Source organism: Antechinus flavipes, chromosome 6 (assembly GCF_016432865.1).
Source record: "Antechinus flavipes isolate AdamAnt ecotype Samford, QLD, Australia chromosome 6, AdamAnt_v2, whole genome shotgun sequence".
Taxonomy (NCBI): Eukaryota; Metazoa; Chordata; class Mammalia; order Dasyuromorphia; family Dasyuridae; genus Antechinus; species Antechinus flavipes.
In genome coordinates this window covers 188,333,171-188,353,528 of record NC_067403.1, presented here as the reverse complement: position 1 = coordinate 188,353,528, position 20,358 = coordinate 188,333,171, and the positions used below count along the sequence as shown (strand labels likewise).

The 20,358-nt window shown below is 35.1% G+C and overlaps 1 protein-coding gene across 2 annotated transcripts in view; it reads right to left on the bottom strand.

Annotated features, from left to right (window-relative positions):
• Nucleotides 1-20,358, bottom strand: part of TBC1D14 (TBC1 domain family member 14) — a 111,810-nt gene that overhangs the window by 61,662 nt on the left and 29,790 nt on the right. For both annotated transcript variants that reach the window (XM_051965566.1, XM_051965565.1), the window contains exon 3: nucleotides 2,576-2,696. In XM_051965566.1, the coding sequence (XP_051821526.1) occupies nucleotides 2,576-2,696 (121 nt within the window). The remainder of the gene's footprint in view (nucleotides 1-2,575; nucleotides 2,697-20,358) is intronic.

The window sequence follows — 20,358 nt, the reverse complement described above, 5'->3', positions numbered from 1 at the left end:
ATGATGTGGATTCCATAGTCTAGAAACTATTACTCTAAAAAATAGAACAATTATTTACCCTGAAAGAATTCTCTACATTAGTTTTCTAAAACTAGAGACAAAACAGTGACTCAAAATAAGATCTGCTTGTTTTAGGTATAACTTTGCTCTTACTAATAAGTAACTGACTACTAAATTCATAAAAAGGAGAATTGTCCATGATTCAAAGTAAGGAACATGAATGACATTTGTTTGGTGTAGATGAAGAAAATTTACTTTACTAAAGGTTGTCTGAGATCTCTATACTACCACCACCACAGGATCCTGGCCCCAGAGCTAGAAGACACCTCAGGACTCATGGAGTCCAACTTCTTGTTTCAATTGAGCAAACTAAGACCCAAAGAGATTGGAAAGAAACTTGCCTGAAGTTCCACAGAGAGTGAGCATGAGGGGTCAGGATTGACTCTTGGCCCTCCCAACTCTACAGTCTTTGTGATACACCACACTCAGCCTAAACCTCCAATGTCCCTAGGGTGACCTTGCAGTTTCTATAATAACTAAAGTTACAATATCAAACAATTTATTTACATAATATTGATAATGGGTTCCAACTATATTATTAAACAAAACCACTGGCTACATTCATTGTCAGTTGAATAGGCTGAAAGGCAGGGGGTCCTGTTCCTCCAGTTGCCATCTAGGACAGACTAAATTGTTCTTCTCTTCCCTCTTATTGTGCAATAGGAGCAACACAAAAGACCCCTGGGACCACCTGCCCTAAGCATCTCCTTGTACAAAGGAGGAAATAAATCCAGTTTGAGGATGAGCTAAGGCTCAAAGGTACCATACCAACAAACAAATGTATGCTCTCTCTCCTACACTTCACACCAACTAATGTCACTAAATTAGTTCTAATTGTTATTCTTATAGGTTTCCCTCTGTTTCACAGAAGTATAAAAAGACTCCAGAGTTCTGAGAATAATGAACATGAACAATAAAAGGAAGAAAAGTAAGTGTCTTTTCTAAGCTTTTACATTATGCTTTTACCTTAGATGAAACTGCATCTGTATTGATGCCTAAAATTTAAAATCACAAAACTCCTCTCCTCTGTCCCTTATAACTCAGCACACTGAAAACAGGAGAGGGAAAAAGCAAGACAAACCAGGTCATGAACAGGACTGTGTGACCAATACAAGTACAATTACATTCTTTTCTACTAACATTTTAAACAAGACCATGTAATTAGCTGTCCTGGTCAATCACGTGTTTACCTCTAAGCAAAAGACCATAATTCATTTTCATGTCTTAAAGAAAAAAATAAATGAAAAAGACAAAATCATTCAAACAATATTAATAAAATTGAAGAAAAATAGCTTTTGATCCGAGACTCTGAAATGAACCCTGGTTCAATGAACCCTGGGTGTTAAAAAGAAAAAAAGATAACAGGATGGCAGACTTGGAGTTTAGGAGTTTTCTGGCCCCACCTATTCCTTTCATTTTTAACCACTGAAAAAACTGAGGCCTACATAGGTAAAGGGACTTGTCAACACTCATACAAATAGCAAGAAATCAAGGATTCGGCCAAGGCCCTCTAACCTTCAATACAATGTCTGTGCCACAAAGCAGAGGCAGAAACAGAAGCAGAATTAGAATGAAATGTATATATGTATGTATAAACACATAAAGAGGGAGATATGCCATTATTTGCAAATACAAAGACCTGGAAATAATCTAAACATCCAATAGCTGATGAAAGGCCAAATAAATTATATTTTATCAATGCAATTAATGAAATTCAACACAATTTAACACTCATTAACAATAAAAGGGCCAACTTGTCAAATGATGCAAAGATATTATAATTTTACTCTGAAATAAAATTGTAACCCTACTCCACTTTTCTTGGCTTAATGGACTAAAAAAAAAAAAAAAAAAAAAAAAAAAAAAAACCTAGTATTAATTGATATAGCTTGATTGAGCAATTCATAAACTCTGGTCCTTCTGGAGTTAAACCCTTTCTATGCACAAGGCACTAGCCTAGGTACTACAGGTACAAACAATACCTGCCCTCAAGGAGCTTACATTCTAGGTAGGGGGGCAGGAGAGTACAACATGACCTCAAGTAAATTAAAAGCATTTCAAATTAATTTAGTATAAATGGGGAAATCAAGAAAAGTTTCATGTAGTAAGTGAAATCTGAGTTGAGCTTTCAATAAAGATAAGATTCTATGAAGCAGAAAGAAGAAAGAGAACAGGAGATGGAATGTTACATCCTGATTATAACAAATAGAGAAGTCAGACTGAACAGAGGACCTCTGGAGAAGTAACATGAAATTGGTCTAGAAAGACAGTTAGATCATAAATAGCTTTAAATGACAAATAGAAAAGCTTGTATCTAGAGGAATTTCATGATGAAAAGTCTCTATAATGAGAAATGGAAAAGAAATTAAAATAAAGCCAACCACACCCTAAATATATATTTAACTTTTTAAAGAACTTAGCTTGTGATATTTTATGCAATGCTGTACTGCTTCTCAAACTTTATAAACATATTGTGTACATCAGGCAGCTTTATGTTTTAGTCTAATGGACATACCTTTTGTGTTTTCTTAGAATCTTTCTGAGAATTCTCTCGAAGTGATACTTTCCCAAATAGTTTCCACCCCAAGTCATCATGTGTGTTGAGTCTTGCAGTTTGCTTTTTTGCAAACAAATTCCTACCAAAAAATGTAAAGATTAAAAAATTATTAGACATTGACTATGAATACTGAAATGACACCTCTCTTTCCTCCATTATATAGTATATTGTGTAATAGTATAAATTGTGTAATTATATAAATTATACAAGAACTGCTATACACCAAAATCAATTCTTAATGTAAACACAAAACAAAACAGAAAACAAAATAAAGTTAAAAGTATAACTACAAATTCATAGGGAAGAGAAGCCTAAAAAAAAAAAAAAAAGATTTATTTTTCCTTTTTTTGTTCATTCATGAGATTCTAACTTACTCTGTCATATAAGATTTTCCTCCTTATTTTATTAAATTGATGTTTATGATAGTTATTAAATTTATAATATATAGAAAATTAAATGTAGATATATACATAGAAAAGTAATATTCAAACAAAAACAAGTACTATGTTCATCTTAGGGTAATAACTGTAGTATTCTACCAACTCTACCATTTATTCTAGGAAAATCTGTTGTTATACTTAAGTTAATTGTATCTCTGGAATTTATCATTAGTAACATTCCTAGCAAGATAAATACATATTTTCAAGCACAAGAGATACTGCTAAGGGAATTTCTAAGTGAGATCGTCTTCAGTGGAAATAATAAATAACCAGAATATCTAAATAAACATAGCAAATTATCTCTATTCTCATTATAAAATTACCATAATACATTGCCCTATTTTGATAATTTTTATGGAAAAATAAAACAAATGTTTTCATTTCATCTTCCCAGTGCAGATAGCACCAGTGCAGCAAAATAGAAAAGAGAATACAGATCTCTGAATCTGCAGCAACACTGGCAGTTTCTAGACTTCTGAGCCTAGAGACACCAAAGATGACTTGCAAGGTCTGCAGAAAAGGTGAGAGGACCTTGGAAAACCAAGAGTAGGCAAGGACAGTGGTGGGTCATGGCAGTTTTCTACTAAGCTCACAATATCTCTTTATTATCAGTAAAGAAGGTGTCTTGCTTTAGCACACTAGATCTTACAGCTATAGTGGGACAGAGACACTCCTAATAGTTCCAGAACAGAAAAGGGTGCTTGTGGTCAGACTCATAGAAGGATCTCTGAAAACAGCTGCACATAATCCCTTAAGTTTGAAATAATACACCTCTGGAAACAGAGCCTATTTTAACAATAAGTTAAGAGCTGAGTAATAGGCTAGGAAAATGAGCAGACAACAGAAAAAGTTTCTGACCATTAAAAGTTATCATGGTGGGGGCAGCTACCATGTTTCCCAGATAATAAGACCTATCCCGAAAATAAGCCCTCCCCTTACTGTGTAAGATTCCTCTAAAATAAGCCCTCCCCAAAAAATAAGCCCTATTGAGATTGCTACTGTAGTGAAGGTGAATCCCTGCGCTACACACTACATTCCGGTACCCTCTGTATGCACTGTCCCCCACTCCCTCCTCTCCGGGTGAAATGCATGCCGCGCTCCGAGCTGCATCCAATCAGAGCTGCAGCAATGAGCGCCGTCATCCTGTTCTTCCCCAGTGATTTGCTTGCTGGCACCATTGAGAGCAGTGCCGGGGAGGAGAGCTGAGGCAAGACAATATAAAAACCCGGTATGTAAGCGGGAGAGAGGGGGCATGATGGAGGATAAAAGAAGAACTCAGCCAGCACTCACCGTGCTAAAGAAATGAAGAACTTCCTTGCAGAGAGAAGAATAGATCAAGTAATGATTCCTGCAGGAATGACTGCCTATCTCCAGACCCTTGATATTGCAATAAACAAGCCATTCAAGGACCATTTGCGCATGGAAGTCAATGACTACATTGAAAATAGAATGGAAAGAAATCAGCGTGGAAACTTTGTGAAGCCCTGTCTGCAGGAAGTCGTGACTTGGGTGAAGAAGTCATGGGGTAAAATCCCATGTATCAAGTATGAAAGACTTGGTTTTTCTCGGCAATTTGGTGATCTAAAGCAATCCTAATAAACTTCGGATTGAAAACACTCTGCATCCAGAAAGAGAACTATGGGATTTAATTTTTTTTGAATTTAAACCAATACATGCTATGTTCACTGTTTTTATTTTCTAGTTTTTTCTTGTTATGTTTTTCCCCTTTTTTTGACTTTTCTCTCCCAACATGATTCACAAAGAAATGTGTATTTTAAAAGTTAATATATATGTAAAAAAATAAAACAAAATACATATATTGGGGGGGAGGGAGGGAGACTCAGCTCCTGAAAAAGATTCCAAAATGAAAACTCTTGGGAATATTATAGCTAAACTCCAAAACTCCAGACTCAAGGAGAAAATAGTGCAAGCATCCAGAAAGAAACCATTCAAGTATGGTGGAGCAACAGTCAAGATAACTCAAGATTTAACAGCTTATTAAAGGAACAGAGAACTTAGAATATGATATTATGGAGAGCAATAGAGCTAGGATTACAGCTAAGAATCACCTATCTGGTAAAACTGAATATAATTCTTCAGGGGGAAAAGGTATTTATTCAATGAAATCGAGAATTTTTAAGCATTCATGATGAAAAGACCAGAACTAAATGGAAAATATAATTTCCAAACACAGGAATCAATAGAAGCATATGGAGGTAATCAGGACAATAATATCATAAGGGACTTAATAAGGTTTTATTTGTTCACATTCTTACATGGGAAGATAACACTTGTAACTCATTAGAATTTTCTCATTATTGTGTCAGTTAAAAGGAGTATATACAGAGAAAGAGGGTACAAGTGTGAATTGAATATGAAGAGATAATATCTTAAAAAATGAAATTAAGGAATGAGAGAGGAATGTACAGGAAAAAGGGAAAAGGAAAAGTGGAATGGTGAAAATTATCTGCCATAAGAAGAGGTAACAAGAAGCTTTTACAGTGGAAGGAGGAGAAAAAGGGGAAGTGAGTGAATCTTTCATCAGCATTGGCTCAAAGAGCTGATACAGACTCAAGTGAACAGAAACAGGAATATAATTCATATAATAACTAAGGACAAGCAACATCAGAGACTTTACTCTAATCTGTTTAACTCCCACTAAGACCTGAGGTGCCCCATGTCTCTCCCATTTGGTTGAGCACACTGAGATCAAGGCCTGTTTTCTTTCCCTGTATCTCTATCACTTGGCACAGTGCCTAACACAGAGAAGGCACTTAACGAATGTTTGTTGACACATTATTCTTCACCAGGTTTTCATCTCTGGGTCCTTTTGAGTTAGCTATCCCCATACTTAGACTGAACCTGCTTCTAACCTAAATGTCTCACAGAATCCTGACATTCTTCAAAATTCTTTTAAAGAACTGATGACTCCCAATTACTAATGCCTCCTATTCCTAAACGACAGTGTATTTTACTACTTTGTATCCTCACTGTATTTATTCTATACATTTTATTGTGCACTTACTATGTTCCCCATTAAGATATAAATTCCTTATAAAAAGTAATTGTTTCATTCTTGGTATATGTGTCTCCAGTACCTGGCAGAATGCCTGACACAAATGACTTATTGATGATTGATCAAATGCCAGCAAATTTTTAACTTTATATGCCACTCATCACTTAGTTCAATGCGTTGCAATGCTCAATAAATAAATACTGGTTAAATGAAAGGTTTGAGAATAGCAAACATAGGTCAATAAGCATTTATTAAGCACTACTAAATGCCGATTATGGTATTAGATGCCAGGGATATAAAGACAAAAATAAAACAATCCCTCCCCTCAAGTAGATGCCATTCTATTATGGCCAAACACATATAAAGGCAAATGCAACTTCAGAAAAAAATAGAAACAAAATTATTTGAGGAGAGTACCAGCGGATGGAGGGAATCAGAAAAAGCCTCTACCACAAAGTGATGTTTTAAATCAATCTTGAAACTAAGTAGGCAGCTATATGATGAGATAGATAGAACATTGAAATGGAGTCACAAAGACCTGAGTTCAAACATGTACCAGACACTTATGTCTGTAACCCTGAAAAAATAACAACCTCTGACTTCAGTTTCTTCATGTGTAAAATAGGAATAATTATCATACCACCAACTTCAGAGTTGTTGAGGAGAGAAGGGAAGAAAAGGATGAGAAGAGGTTACTTTATCAAAAACACTTTGCAAATTTTAAAGTATTATGTCATGTCAGTGCTTGCTTTTGTTATTATTACTTCTATCATGGAGTAGTAAAGGTGAGGATCAAATGCATTATAAATAGGAAGCACAGCCTATGCAAAGGCATAGAGATGGGAACTACCTAGTCATGCCCACACATGACTAGATTGGAGAGTGCATGAGAAGCATGTGGGGAAAAAAAAAAACTAAAAAGGTTGAAGACAGGTGGGAAAGTGTCAAAATGTCAGAGAAGAGTTTAGAGTTGACCTTCCGGCAATATGGAGTCACTAAAGCAATTTTAAAAAATATTTTTGTTGTCACAAACTTGACAAACATAAGCATGGGCACTTCCATGTACACAGAAGAAAAAGGGAGAGGATTGTATAGGTTCACACTTTTTAAAAGAATGAAGAATTTAATTTATTAGTTGCAAAAGTGTCCCACTAAGTCTCTTTCTTCCTTTATCATCTGTGTATTTTGAAGGTGGTACAGTGGCCAGAACACTTGGCTTGGAGTCAGAAAGATCTAACTGCAGACCACTTTTAATTGTGTAACTGTGGGATACCATGAAATGGGAATGTTAATAGCACTTTCCTCACAAGCTTGTTGTGAGAATCATATGAAATAATATTTATAAAATGTGCTTAGCAAAGTGAATGACTAAATGCTAATTCTTCTCCCTTTTCTCTTATTTCTTGGTTTTTTGGTTTTTTTTTTAACATAATTACTGCTGTCTCCCTCTCATACTTGCACCTCTCCCAAAATCTGGTGGGGGGGGGAGCTCAGAAAGCAGGATGAAACACGGAAAGAAGGGGGGAACCTATACAACTTTTTCCACAAATACCCATTTGTTAAGCAAAAACAAATCTACACATCAACTATGCCTGAAAATATCTGCCTCAGTCTGCTGAAGATATCCACATCTGTAAGGTAGTTGTGATTCACTATAGTCATGATGGGTCATGCATTGATCAGAATACTCAATTTTTTCAAAGTGGTTTTTCTTTATAATATTTTAATGATACAAATTGTTCTTTTTTTCTGTTCATTCTGAATTACTTCATACAAATCTTCCCCAAAAGTCACCCTTTTTGTCACTTTTTTAATGGCACAAATGTATTCCATTACATACATATCCTATATGAGTTGCTCAAGATTCCCCAACTGATGAGGACACCTTTAATTTCCCATTCCACATTACAACACAGTATTGCTGTAAATATTTATGTATATATGAACCATATTTTTTTTTTATTTTCCTTCTTCTTTGATCTCTTTGGGGAACAGATCTAGTAAACCTATTACTGGGTTTAACAAGAAACACAATTTAATCACTTGGAGTTTAGATTAAATTTGATTTCCAGAAGGAATGGACCAATTCAAAGATGTACCAACAGAACAATGGTATATATTTTCCTATTGTTTCTTTGATATTTGTCATCTTTGCCAGTCTGATGGATGTAAAAAAGTACTTCAGAACTGTTTTAGTGGGCATTTCTCTAATGAGATTTACCTGATTCTTTTATCAAAGACATCAAATATAAAAATCCTAAAATAATGTCTTGTAAAAAAAAACACTTTTAAATAGAAAGAAGCAAAACTAAAACTTTACTTATATCTAGAAAAAATAGATCTCGAAAGCATATTTATTGTTGAATTTTTTTTAAATAAATAAAGCCAATTACCATAGAAAAAGGATTCTGCACACACAAAAAAAAATGTCAAAATTGATATCTCACCTTAAGGATTTCATCACAGGAAAGCTGGGGAAAATTCTGTGTTCTAGTATTTCTTCTTTTTTTTTTTTTATTGAAGCTTTTTATTTTCAAAACATATGCAAGGATAATTTTTCACCATTAACCCTTGCAAAACCTTGTGTTCTAATTTCCTCCCCCTTCCCCTCACCCCCTCTCCTAGATGGCAAGTAAACCAATATATGTTAAACATGGTAAAAAAGTATATTTAAATCCAAGATAGGCATATGTATTTATACAATTATCTTGCTGCACAAGAAAAATCAGATCAAAAAGGATAAAATATGAGAAAGAAAATAAAATCCAAACAAACAACAACAGAAAGAGTGAAAATGCTATGTTGTGATTCACAGTTTCCACAGTTCTCTCTCTGGGTGCAGAAGGCTCTCATCATCACAAGATTACTGGAACTAGCCTGAATCGTCTCATTGTTCAGAAGAGCCACATCCATCAGCATCGATCCTTGTATAATTTTGCTATTGCCACGTACAATGAAATCCTGGTTCTGCTCATTTCACTTAGCCTCAGTTCATGTAACTCTCTCCAGGTCTCTCTAAAATCATCCTGCTCATCGTTTCTTATAGAACAATAATATTCTATAGCATTTACATTGTGTTCTAGTATTTCAAAAGCCAGTACTCCTAGGTAAGAAAATATATCCTAACAAAGAAAATAAACCAATCCTGATGAATTTTTCTTGCCTGTTTTCTATAACAGTGAAAGCTATAACAGCTAGCTGATCCTAAATTTTTCTTGGAGAACAAAAGGCATCACTGAGACCAAGGAAATAAAGGACATCTAAAAATAGAAAGCTTGTAAGACATTGGGTTCCAACAACAGTAATAATTGCTATACAAAATTAAGGTACCAGTAAATGGAAAATCTGAAAATTAAACAAATGGAAAGAGAATATGGTGATGTTTTTTGAAAATAATTTTTGATACCTGAAAAGAGCTAGGATAATAATATTCAACATTTATTGTCACAGTATGCTAAGTACTAAAGAAAATTTAAGATATTCCCTACTATCCCAAAGTTTAAAGCCTAATTTTTTAAAAAAATCTGTCAAGGACACAATATTTTCCATCAATTTTCTTCTAGAAACACATTATATCCTTGAATTTAGCAACAACAACATAGGAGACTCACTTAATATAAAGCCGATGCTTTCTCATTATCCCCACTCTTAAATCAGTTTTTCTAAAGAATGCAGGCACTATGGTGATAGAAAAGTACAAGAGAAAGATGAACTCCACCAAAAATTAACCAGGAAAACTCCATAAAGACACCCCTAAGAATTTGAAATTACTGAACAGAAAATCTTCTTTTACTTGCAAATGTTATAAAAGGAATCATTTGTCAAATAACTGTGATAATTAATAAATGGTCAATTAAGGAACAAAATATTGAGCCATTTTTAAAACAACCAGAAAAATATATTTTCCTTGTGTCTTTCCCATGTGGTTAATCCCATATGTATGACTAGATCAATGACTTGTGTTAAAAAAAATTAACTAGAATATCTTGTTACACTGAAAGACCACCATATCTGAAACAAGAGGCACAGTAGAGAAATGGAATCTGCAATCAGAAAGACCTACATCTGAATCCAGCTTCAAAAACTAGCTATATAACCCTGGGAAATCAAATAACCTCTCCAAGCTTAACTTTTTTCAACCACCTAATTCACAAAATTGTGATAAAATCAAATGAGAAATTCATATTAAATTATTTTATAAATAAATGTCAGCTATCACTAGTATTAATTTGCCTTCAGTTCTAGGCACATATTAGATACAATGAAAGGCACAATGCAGAGCAGGGTTGCCAAGATGCTGATAAAGACAGAAACCACATCATATGCAGATCATGTGAAAGAACTAGAAATGTTTAACTTTATAGAAGAGAAGACTCAGAGTTAAAAGTGTGATCTCTGACATCAAGAAATCTCAAAGACTATCGATTTCTTCTGTTTGGCCTCAGAAGGAAAACCTGGGAATAATGATTCATAGATCTAGAGTGGCAGATTCTGGCTCAACGGAAGGAAAACCATGGAGATTACAAAAATGAAATGGGCTATCCCGGGAGATAATGCTGTTCCTATCAATAGAAATCAAGTTGAAGGCTGTGTAACCATTCTAATAGGATGTTGTAAGAAGCATTGCTCTTCACATACAGGTTGGACCACTCTGTGGTCCTTTAGAGTTATCTGACATTGTAGGAAATCATATGAATAATCTACATTCATATTTCCCTTTGAAGTATGGAAGAACTTATATTTATTAGTCATTAAATACAGAATCGCAGAATTTCTTAGTTGTAAAGGACCTTGGAGGCTATCTAGTTCTACTTACATCTGAAAAAGAATCACCCCTATTATGTACATCATACATGATCATCCAGCCTTTGCTTGAAAGCCTTAGGAGAAGTAGAACCTAGTATTTTCTGAGGCAGTCATTCCACTTTAGAATAGCTTTAACAATTAGAGCTTCTTTAGAGGTTATTTCTGCTAATGTTGAATGTGAATATTTCTCTTCTCAATTTCTACCCATGAGTGGAACTAATTATTTTTCCCTCAAAACCTTCCCTTCTTCCTTACTTTAATATTGCTGTTAAGGGTACCACCATCTTCCCAGTCATCCAGGTTCATAACCTAAGAGTCATCCTTGACTACTAAAATCTTCTGAGTTTTCCCTTGCCTGATCCAATCAGTTCTCAAGTCCTACCATTTCTATCTTGGTACCATCTCTGCTTTGGTGGTTGATCTCCCTATCTCAAGTTTCTTCCCATTTCAAGCCATTCTCCCCTCAGCTTTCAAAATGATTTTCCTAAAAAGCACATCTCTATATCACTACCCAACTCAATAAACAATAGTAGCTCCCTATTTCTCTCCAGTATGAAATACATTATCATCTGGATTTTAAAGCCCTTCATACCCTTCCCCCTCCAGATCTTATACCTGGCTTCCCTCCACATACTCTCTAATCCAGTGAAACTGTCCCCCTTACTGTTGCTTAAACAAGATACTCCATTTCTTAATAGTGGACACTTTTTCATAAATGCTCTCCCTTCTTGTGTCTGGCTTCTCTGGCTTCCCTGAGTTTCAGGTAAGCCACCCCTGCTGCAAGAAGCTTTGCTCAGTTCTCCTTAATCATCATGCCTTCCCTCTGAGATCATCTTCAATTTCTCCAATACATAATTTGACTGTACAAAGTTATTTGCATATGTTTATTATATTCTGAGCTTCTTAAGCTCTGAAGGTGGTTTTTGTCTTTCTTTGCAACCCCATATTTAGCACAGTGCCTGGCATATGAAAGATACTTAATGCTCCCTGACTTGACTGGACATTGCTCCTAGTTATATTCTGAAGGATTAAGGAGATTAAGTTGAATCAGTCTTCCACATTCCAGTCCTTCAAATTTAAGCATACAGATCCTGAAAGGGCAGAAAGCAACAATATTTATCACCTGAAAATGAAGCCTGTGGTCACTCAAAATGCAAGGGAAAAAAACAATAGTCAACATCTATCTCTCTGTGGAGCCATCTAAGACCTCTAGGAGAGGGAAACATTTTATGAAGAACATTGATAAGTTACAGAGTGTTTGTGGCAAGGCAACCAAGACAGGGAAGAGTCATGGACTCATGTCATCTAAGGAATCATTACAGAACCTGAGGATATGGAGCCTGGAAAAGAAAAGTAGTTGGCAAAATATAATAGCTGTTTTTAGTATCTGAAGGACTGTCACATATGAGAGAAAAGGAGAATAAGAATGAGTATGTATTAAATACCTACTATGTGCCAGGCACTATGGTAAGCACTTTACAAACATAATCTCATTTGACTCACAACAATCCTACAATGTAAATACTGTTATTATCCCCATTTTATTATTGCGGAAAACTGAGGGAAACAGAAAATAAGTGACTTGTTCAGGTTCACATAGCTAATTAGTATCTGAGGCTTTCTGCCTCCAGTATCTACACTCTATCCACATCTATCCACAGATACACATTATCTATAGTATCCAAATGTATATATGTTCTTCTTAGACTCAGAGACCAAAACTAGGTGTAATGGGTAGAAGACGAAAAAGACGCCAATTGAAGCTTGATCTGCAAAAACAAAACTTGTGAACAATTAGAGATATCCAAAAGAAAAACTGGCTACCCTGACAGATAATGGCCTCTCTTCACCCAAGGCAATTAGGTGGCACAGTAGATAAAGCACTGGGGTTAGAGTTTGGAAGACCTGAAATCAAAATCTAGCCTCAGAAACTTATCTACTGTGGAACCCTGGACAAGATAGTTAATCTGCCTTCGTTTTCACCTCTGTAAAATCAGGGATGATAATAATAGTCGCTATCTATCTGCCAGAATTATTGGAAGGTTCAAATGTGATATAAAGCACTTCACAGATTAAAATTATCCCACTTAAAATAAGAGAGAATAAGACAGAACTCTGAGCCAATGGCATTTTATTAAAAGATTCATAGTTCCCTCTAATGAAGATCTTCTTTAAGATCTGAGATGCCTCTTCCTTTCAGGGCCCTATTTTACAGGGCTAGATGTCCAGTCATTCTAGAACAACTATGCCAGAAACAGAACAATTCCATTGAATAAGCAAAATAATCAACAGAATCACAAATTGAGTGAAACAAGGAATATCTCCACATAAGATGGACAGGTTTTTCCTTAATTTGGGCAGGATGAAATGGTACAAATCATCATAGTCAGTGATCTAAATGGTCATAAGATGGTCATTTGGTCCAATTGGACAAGTGATTGATCCAGAGGTATGAAAATATTTGAGGGGATTTTCCATATAGTTGTGATCTCTGCCACCCGAGGATTGGTCACAATGACAAGACAAAACAAGGCGGGAGGGCCTTTAGCTAACTTCCTATAGTTAAGCAAGTGAATTTAGAATCTGCAGCTACAGCACTGGGGCCTTATATACAGAACTGTGAGATGATTCTAGCAATCTGATTAATACTGATAGGAAATAGAGGTCCAAAAAGAATTATTTCTCTCAACACTTAGCATAGAGACTAGAACGTGGTAGATATTTAATAAATATATTTTTCCTCCCTTCTTTTCTCCTTCCTTCCTTTAATTTGGCATTGAATAACCTCTACAAACTGATTCCTTTACATTAGGGCCCAACTAACCCAAAGTTCTCCTCCAGGCACTAGCAAAAGGCCACACCCTATTCCTAGAACACACTTCTTTCTCATCTCTGACTCTTGGAATACCTCGTTCCCTTCCAGGCCTGGCTCAAGTACCACATCCCACAAGAGGCCTTTCCTTATAACAAAGTCACAATGCTCTCTCATTTATTTGTATTAATTTTTTATATACTTAACCTTTGTACATGCTGTTTCTTCCCAGTAGAATGTTAGCTCTTGGAAAGCAGAAACATGCTTTTTTCTCTCTGAATCCTCAGGCCTACTCCAGCCTGGGGCAGAGAGAAGGCATTTTTCAAAATACTGTTTAATTCTGTTAGAAGTGGATGAAATGCTAGAGGCACTCTTATGGGAATGACATGAGAGAGGTCACATAGTCAGAATGCTAGACCACAACTAGACCACATGACTTACACTCTTGATCAAATTAACCACAAACATCCCACCAGGAAGGTTTACATGGGATATGATAAGCCAATGGTTGTTCAGGGCAAAAAAAAAAAGAAAGCCACATGTTGTAAAATGTCATTTCTCCTTAGTAAACATGGTTACACTCTCATCATGGGAAGCAACAGTGGATCTAAAAAGAATATATCATCAAATATCTCACCATTTTGGGGAATACCTTAAGGAAAGGAGGAAAATATAACATAACATGTATAATTAGGCTACTATTAATTATTAACAATGATGTGAACATTAGAAGCAGAATGAAAGGACTTTTAAAAAATGGTGCCATACATTGGATTACTTGCCATCTAGGGGAGGGGGTGAAGGAAAGGGGAGGAAAAATTTAGAACACAAGGTTTTTGCAAGGGTCACTGTTGGAAAATTATCCATGCATATGCTTTCAAAATAAAAACCTTAAATCAGACAAAAGAAAGAAAGAAAAGAAAAGATTGTGCCATGATGTGGGAAGACTGGCAAGGGCTTATCAGAATCTCAACATAAGGTGCTGCTGCATCAGGTCTCAATCACATTGGAAAGTCCTTCATGTTTTTATCGCAAGAGAGGGATGAGAGTCACAAGTAAAGAAGGCCAGATCTGTGCTACTGATAGAAATGACTATATTATGAAGATCACCAAACTTAAGAGTTCTTCATTTCTGTTTATTTCCTAATTATAAATTCCATTATAACCAAATCACAAAATACACATAAGGAGAATCAGACACAACTATTTAGCAGATGCTCAGTTACAATAAAACCAAAAAAAAAAAAAAAACAAATAAATAAAAAAAACCTCACTGATCCTCATAGCAGTTCCCAGGACGCTAGATCTGGAGGCAAAAGGAACATGTCACCTCCTTTTACAAATAAAGAAAAAAAAGCTTACCTGACATCCTCTATTACTATCATTAAAAGTAAAAAAAAAAAAAAAAAAGTTGAAAAATTTCAAGTGCTTCTAAATGGTGAGGCTCACTGTCATTGTAATATAGCAAAATAAAGCAATCACAGGGTTTCAGTCAAGTATTAGTAATTTCCATATCTGGATAAACCAGTTTCCCAAGTCACCAAAATTCAGGTGACTTGGGGAGTTGAGAAGTTACAGTTTCCAAGGGTCATTAACACAAAAAATGCTTCAAACTCCTACTCTAAAACACACAACATATATAAACTCACTAGATGATAATAATACTTTAATCATTGACTCAAGATTTCTTTGACCTTTTCTCCTTTGTGTTCAAGACATGAAAATATCTGTGTAAGTGAGACACAGGACAAATAAAAACAACTTAAAGTTCCTTAGAATTTAGTTCCTTAAATCTAACTACAAACCTCACTAGAGAATTCTTTTGTTCTTCCAGGGAAAATTAAAATCCTCTTTTATGGTATAATTGCTTAGATTTTCAGTTTGTCTTGATGAGGTAATACAATGTTGTTTAAATTTTTCCTAAGATGACTATTTGACAGATTGTTTCCAAATCAATATTACTAACTTTTATCTAAGCTTAAAAAAAAGTCTATGGGAAACTAGGATGGGGTGAGAAATAAAGGGGGAAAGTCTCCGGTACTTCCCAGCACTTTCTGGCATCTTGAATCCAGTCCCCAAAAAGAATTGTAATCTTTACCATTTTCCTATACACTTACATAGAAAGAAGAAGGAAATAAAGATCTGCTTTCAGGAAAAGAGAAAAATCTCAGCAAGGATTCCCTAAGTTTCTATAAAGAGGTTTATCTTTTTCAATAGGGAAGGTTTTACTTCCCTATTCAATCACAAATATGGGAATCCCCAATTTCTCACAAACCACTACAGAAGAGCTGGAAAGTTTCCTGAAAAAAAAAAAAAACCTATTTTAAAAATCAGCAATTAAGCGGCTCACAATGAAAAGACCTTACACCCTTATTAAGCACAAGCAATGCAACAGTTACACCTATAAAAATTTTTTAAAGTTTATATAAAAACAATGTTGCATTCAACCCACTCAAGTATTTTTCCCCATGATCTTAAGCTAAATTTGAAAAATTATTTTATACTCTTCTTTCTAAATTATCAATTACCAAAGACATTCAGAAAGACAAAAGGATATTTAAGTTTGTGACGACAAACCTGTCCATTAACAGGAGTAAAGGTGAGACAGCCATAGCTTCTAATGTAACAGCACAGATATAAAAAGCCAACTGCCGGTAAACTTGTACTCTGGATTAAACATTCTTGACAAGTTCTTCAGGGTCACTGTCCAAAGAAAATCAGCTGCTTCAATTTTAAAATGTCACTTCATAAAACTGCCTGAAAGTTAAGGTGTTGACAGCAGAATAAACTAGCCTCTTCCTCAATGTAAATAGTGAAGACTGGTGGTTACTTTACCTTACAAAGGGAGGGGTTGAGCCAAAAGCCAGGTGGAGCTGTACACACCCACTGAAACTTGCTCATAAAAACAGGTTCATTTTGGTCACAAACAGAACTGCATTCTAAATTTGTGCATAAAAACTCAAAGAGTTCAAAGGATAAAATCTACTAGTACAACTTTCACAAATATCAATATAGATGTTTACATATCAGGATAAAATTGGACACATTTTACATTTGATATTAAATGCAGCCCAAATTTAAAGGAAAGCTGTTTGAACTAAAGTTGTTTATAATATTTGATAGGGGGAGAATTATAACTACATGATATATTTAAATTTTCTGTTTCCAAAAGGACACAGTGGGCTTAATATAGAATATTGTCCATTAAGCCACATTCATAAAAACAATTCATAACTTTAATCTCAAAACACTCAGCTGAGTCTTTAGTTCTAAACCCATTGCAAGTTACAAAAGTTTTCCACTTGTAATAACAACAAAATTTGATTGTTTGTAGAGGATCTTACAATGGTAAAATGTAACTATTTAACTGATCCTAAAACAGACCTCAATTTTTCTCAACTGGTATGTGACTGAAATTTTAATAATTACAATGTGATCTGACTGGTTTGCCAAGAACTGAGGTGGGCACTAAGTAAACCATCTCCCTGTGTTTCCAACTTCCCCAATCACATTTAAAGGCATTTCAGATGTGCTTTTGTAAGGAAATCAAAGGCAGGAAAGAGAAGGAAAATGATTATATAATTTTACTAAAAATAAAATAAATAATAAAATAAGTTTTAAAAATAAAAATAAATGCTAACTATTCTCCATCTGCTATTGTCTTACTGAACAAGAGCGAGACAAGCAACAAATTTACTGGTGAGAAACAACCTTTTTAAATGGTCAAAAATAAATAATCAGAATCATCCCATACAAATGAGAAGCCAAATTATACTGCTTAGGAAGAAAAAAAGAACAAAAGCTCTGTTCTCAATACTAGAAATAAAAAAGGGTAAAATATTCATCTACTTTTAGTTTCTTTAATAGACCCCATAAATTCATACTGATTTAATATTAACCCTTTTGGGAGTTTCTATAAAACCCATAATTAGAAGTAAAAAAAAAAAAGATAATAAAATTATTTTAATAAACCAGAAAGTCTAGACCTGTACTAGTATAGTTAATCTTCTAACATTCTCTTTAATTTTTAAATCTGATTACTATCCAGATCTTCAAATAATTCATTAAAGTTCATTTTGTGAGAAATGAATGGGCATTTATTTGGTCTCCAGTGTTACGAAAATTAACTTGGAGAAATGAAACAAATTAGAAACCTGAAACCTACAAGGACATCAAAGAATAATCAGGGATGGAGGTTATCTTGCCCCAAAAGAATGTCCTTGAAGACAGGGACTGACCTTTGTAATCAGGACTAGTGGCCTGAGATTTGAAAAGACTCTTTTGTTTTCTGCACTTAGCCCTTCCTAGGTTAGTTTCCCCTTTTTAGAATATAAGTTCCTTTGGGGCAGGGACTAGCTAACTTCTGCAACATCCAATTAATGAGGAATCGGGGGAGGGACTTGTGTTTCAGGAGAGGAAATAAAATGTGGCCTTTGAGGTTTCGAAGATGTGACTACTCAGCTAGGCACCCATTCTTACAAGAAGGTTAAAATAAAATTTTCCTGAATTCATCTGTGAGTCAATAGTTCTAGATAAGATATTTTGTTTCTTACGAAGGGGGACTCTGTCCAGGATTCAGACATTATGAGTTGGATATGGCCCCTGTTAAAGCATGAAAAGATGAGTCCCATTGATAGTTGATTTCAACAGCCTCATGGCTTGGTTCCAATTTCCCCCACTCATAGACTGTCCAAGATCCTAGGACCATGTTACTAAGTAAGGTCACTGATGAATCCAAAAAATCAGGAAGGAAAATAGAATACAATCTACAGCAGCCAGGCAACTCTGTGCACAGATCCTGGGTAAAAACGGTCTGAGGTACCAAGACAGATTGATAAGAATTGGTAAGAATGATGGCACCAAGGAGTGGAAATCGCTGGGATGCATACTTCTTATATAGTCTTAGAAGAGAGATGTCAGGAAATCTAGAGTTGAGTAAATATTAGTTATCTGGGATCACTGGAGTGTGGAGATTTTCAAGATATGGTGCAGGGAGGGTCTGCACAAGAGAAATTTACAAGAAATTCTAGGGGAGAAGCAATAAAGAAATGGGGTTCTGGAAGAGAAGAGGTTCTTCTTTAGGAAGTGGGAAGGAACAACTCTGAATTAGACAGAAAGAAAAAGAATTTAAAAGCAGTTTGTGTTTGTGCGAGTGTGAATCTGTGTTTTGTCTTCTGTTTCCCTCAGTCAGCTTAATTACAAAGGAAAAGATCTGGACATTTTGGGATTTAAACATGCTTGTAAGGTATTTCAGTTTTAAGTCTCTGTCTGTCTGTTAGGCATCTTAATTCAATTTAAGCTGAATTTTTTTTTTTTTTTTAAGTTAAGCTTTAAAGCTTCTCTCACTGGAAGGGAGCAAGAAAGACCAGGGCCATTATGTGTGGACTTATGTCCACAATCTCTCCAAAGAAATCCCCAAAAATCTCCATTTCAAGCTCTGGAAGAAACAGAGCTTAAATTTCTCTCTAGATAGTTCCTGTGACAATCCCCTCCAGAGTCCCAAAACTCTTCTCCAAGGATTCTGAATTCTGTAAAAAAAAGGATATAGTCTATCTTCACATGGCTTGGGGAAATCTAGGGAAATCCAACTTTATACTTTAAAATCTTTTCCTCATGAATGGATGCCCATCAATTGGAGAATGGCTGGGTAAATTGTGGTATATGAATGTTATGGAATATTATTGCTCTGTAAGGAATGACCAGCAGGATGAATACCGAGAGGCTTGGAGAGACCTACATGGACTGATGCTAAGTGAGATGAGCAGAACCAGGAGATCATTATACACTTCGACAACGATATTGTATGAGGATGTATTCTGATGGAAGTGGATTTCTCTGACAAAGAGACTTAACTGAGTTTCATTGGAGAAATGATGGACAGAAACAGCTACACCCAAAGAAGGAATACTGGGAAATGAATGTGAACTATTTGCATTTTTGATTTTCTTCCCGAGTTATTTTTACCAATATGTATTGTATCTAGGATATACTGCAACATATTTAACATATATAGGACTGCTTGCCATCTTGGGGGGGGGGGGGAGGAGGGAGGGAGGGGAAAAAACGAAACATAAGTGATTGCAAGGGATAATGTCGTGTAAAAATTATCCTGGCATGGATTCTGTCAATACAAAGTTATTATTAAATAAAATTTAAAAAAAATAAAAAAATAAAATAAAATAAAATCTTTTCCTCTTCCCTATACAGCAGTCCACATGGGTTTAGGTTAGAGTACAAAATTTAGGGGGGTAGGAGGGGAAGAGAGATAGGAGTCATTGCCATTTTGCTCCCAGGGGCCTGTGTCTCCATCTCAGGTTTCAAATAGTTTACTGTCATTTCAAAGATTCTTCATTCAAAGAAAATGGAGTTTTTGAGGGAGAAGAGTTTTCTCCCAAGAATGTGACATAAATTTTTGTGTTTAAATATAAGTTGCATATGCATTTGGGGATAAGATTTTAGAAATGTGTGTTTCTACTAGAAGCATTGCTACTAAAAATTTCAATCTTTATTTGATTTGAAGTTTTGTTGCTTTTTTAAAAGGGTATTAAAACAGTTCTCTGGTAACTTACCTAAAGAGGTCACATGTTTGTATCTCATACTTCAATGGAATATATTTAAGGTACTATGTTGCTTTCTAAATTGTATATTGGGCAATTTATAAAAATTA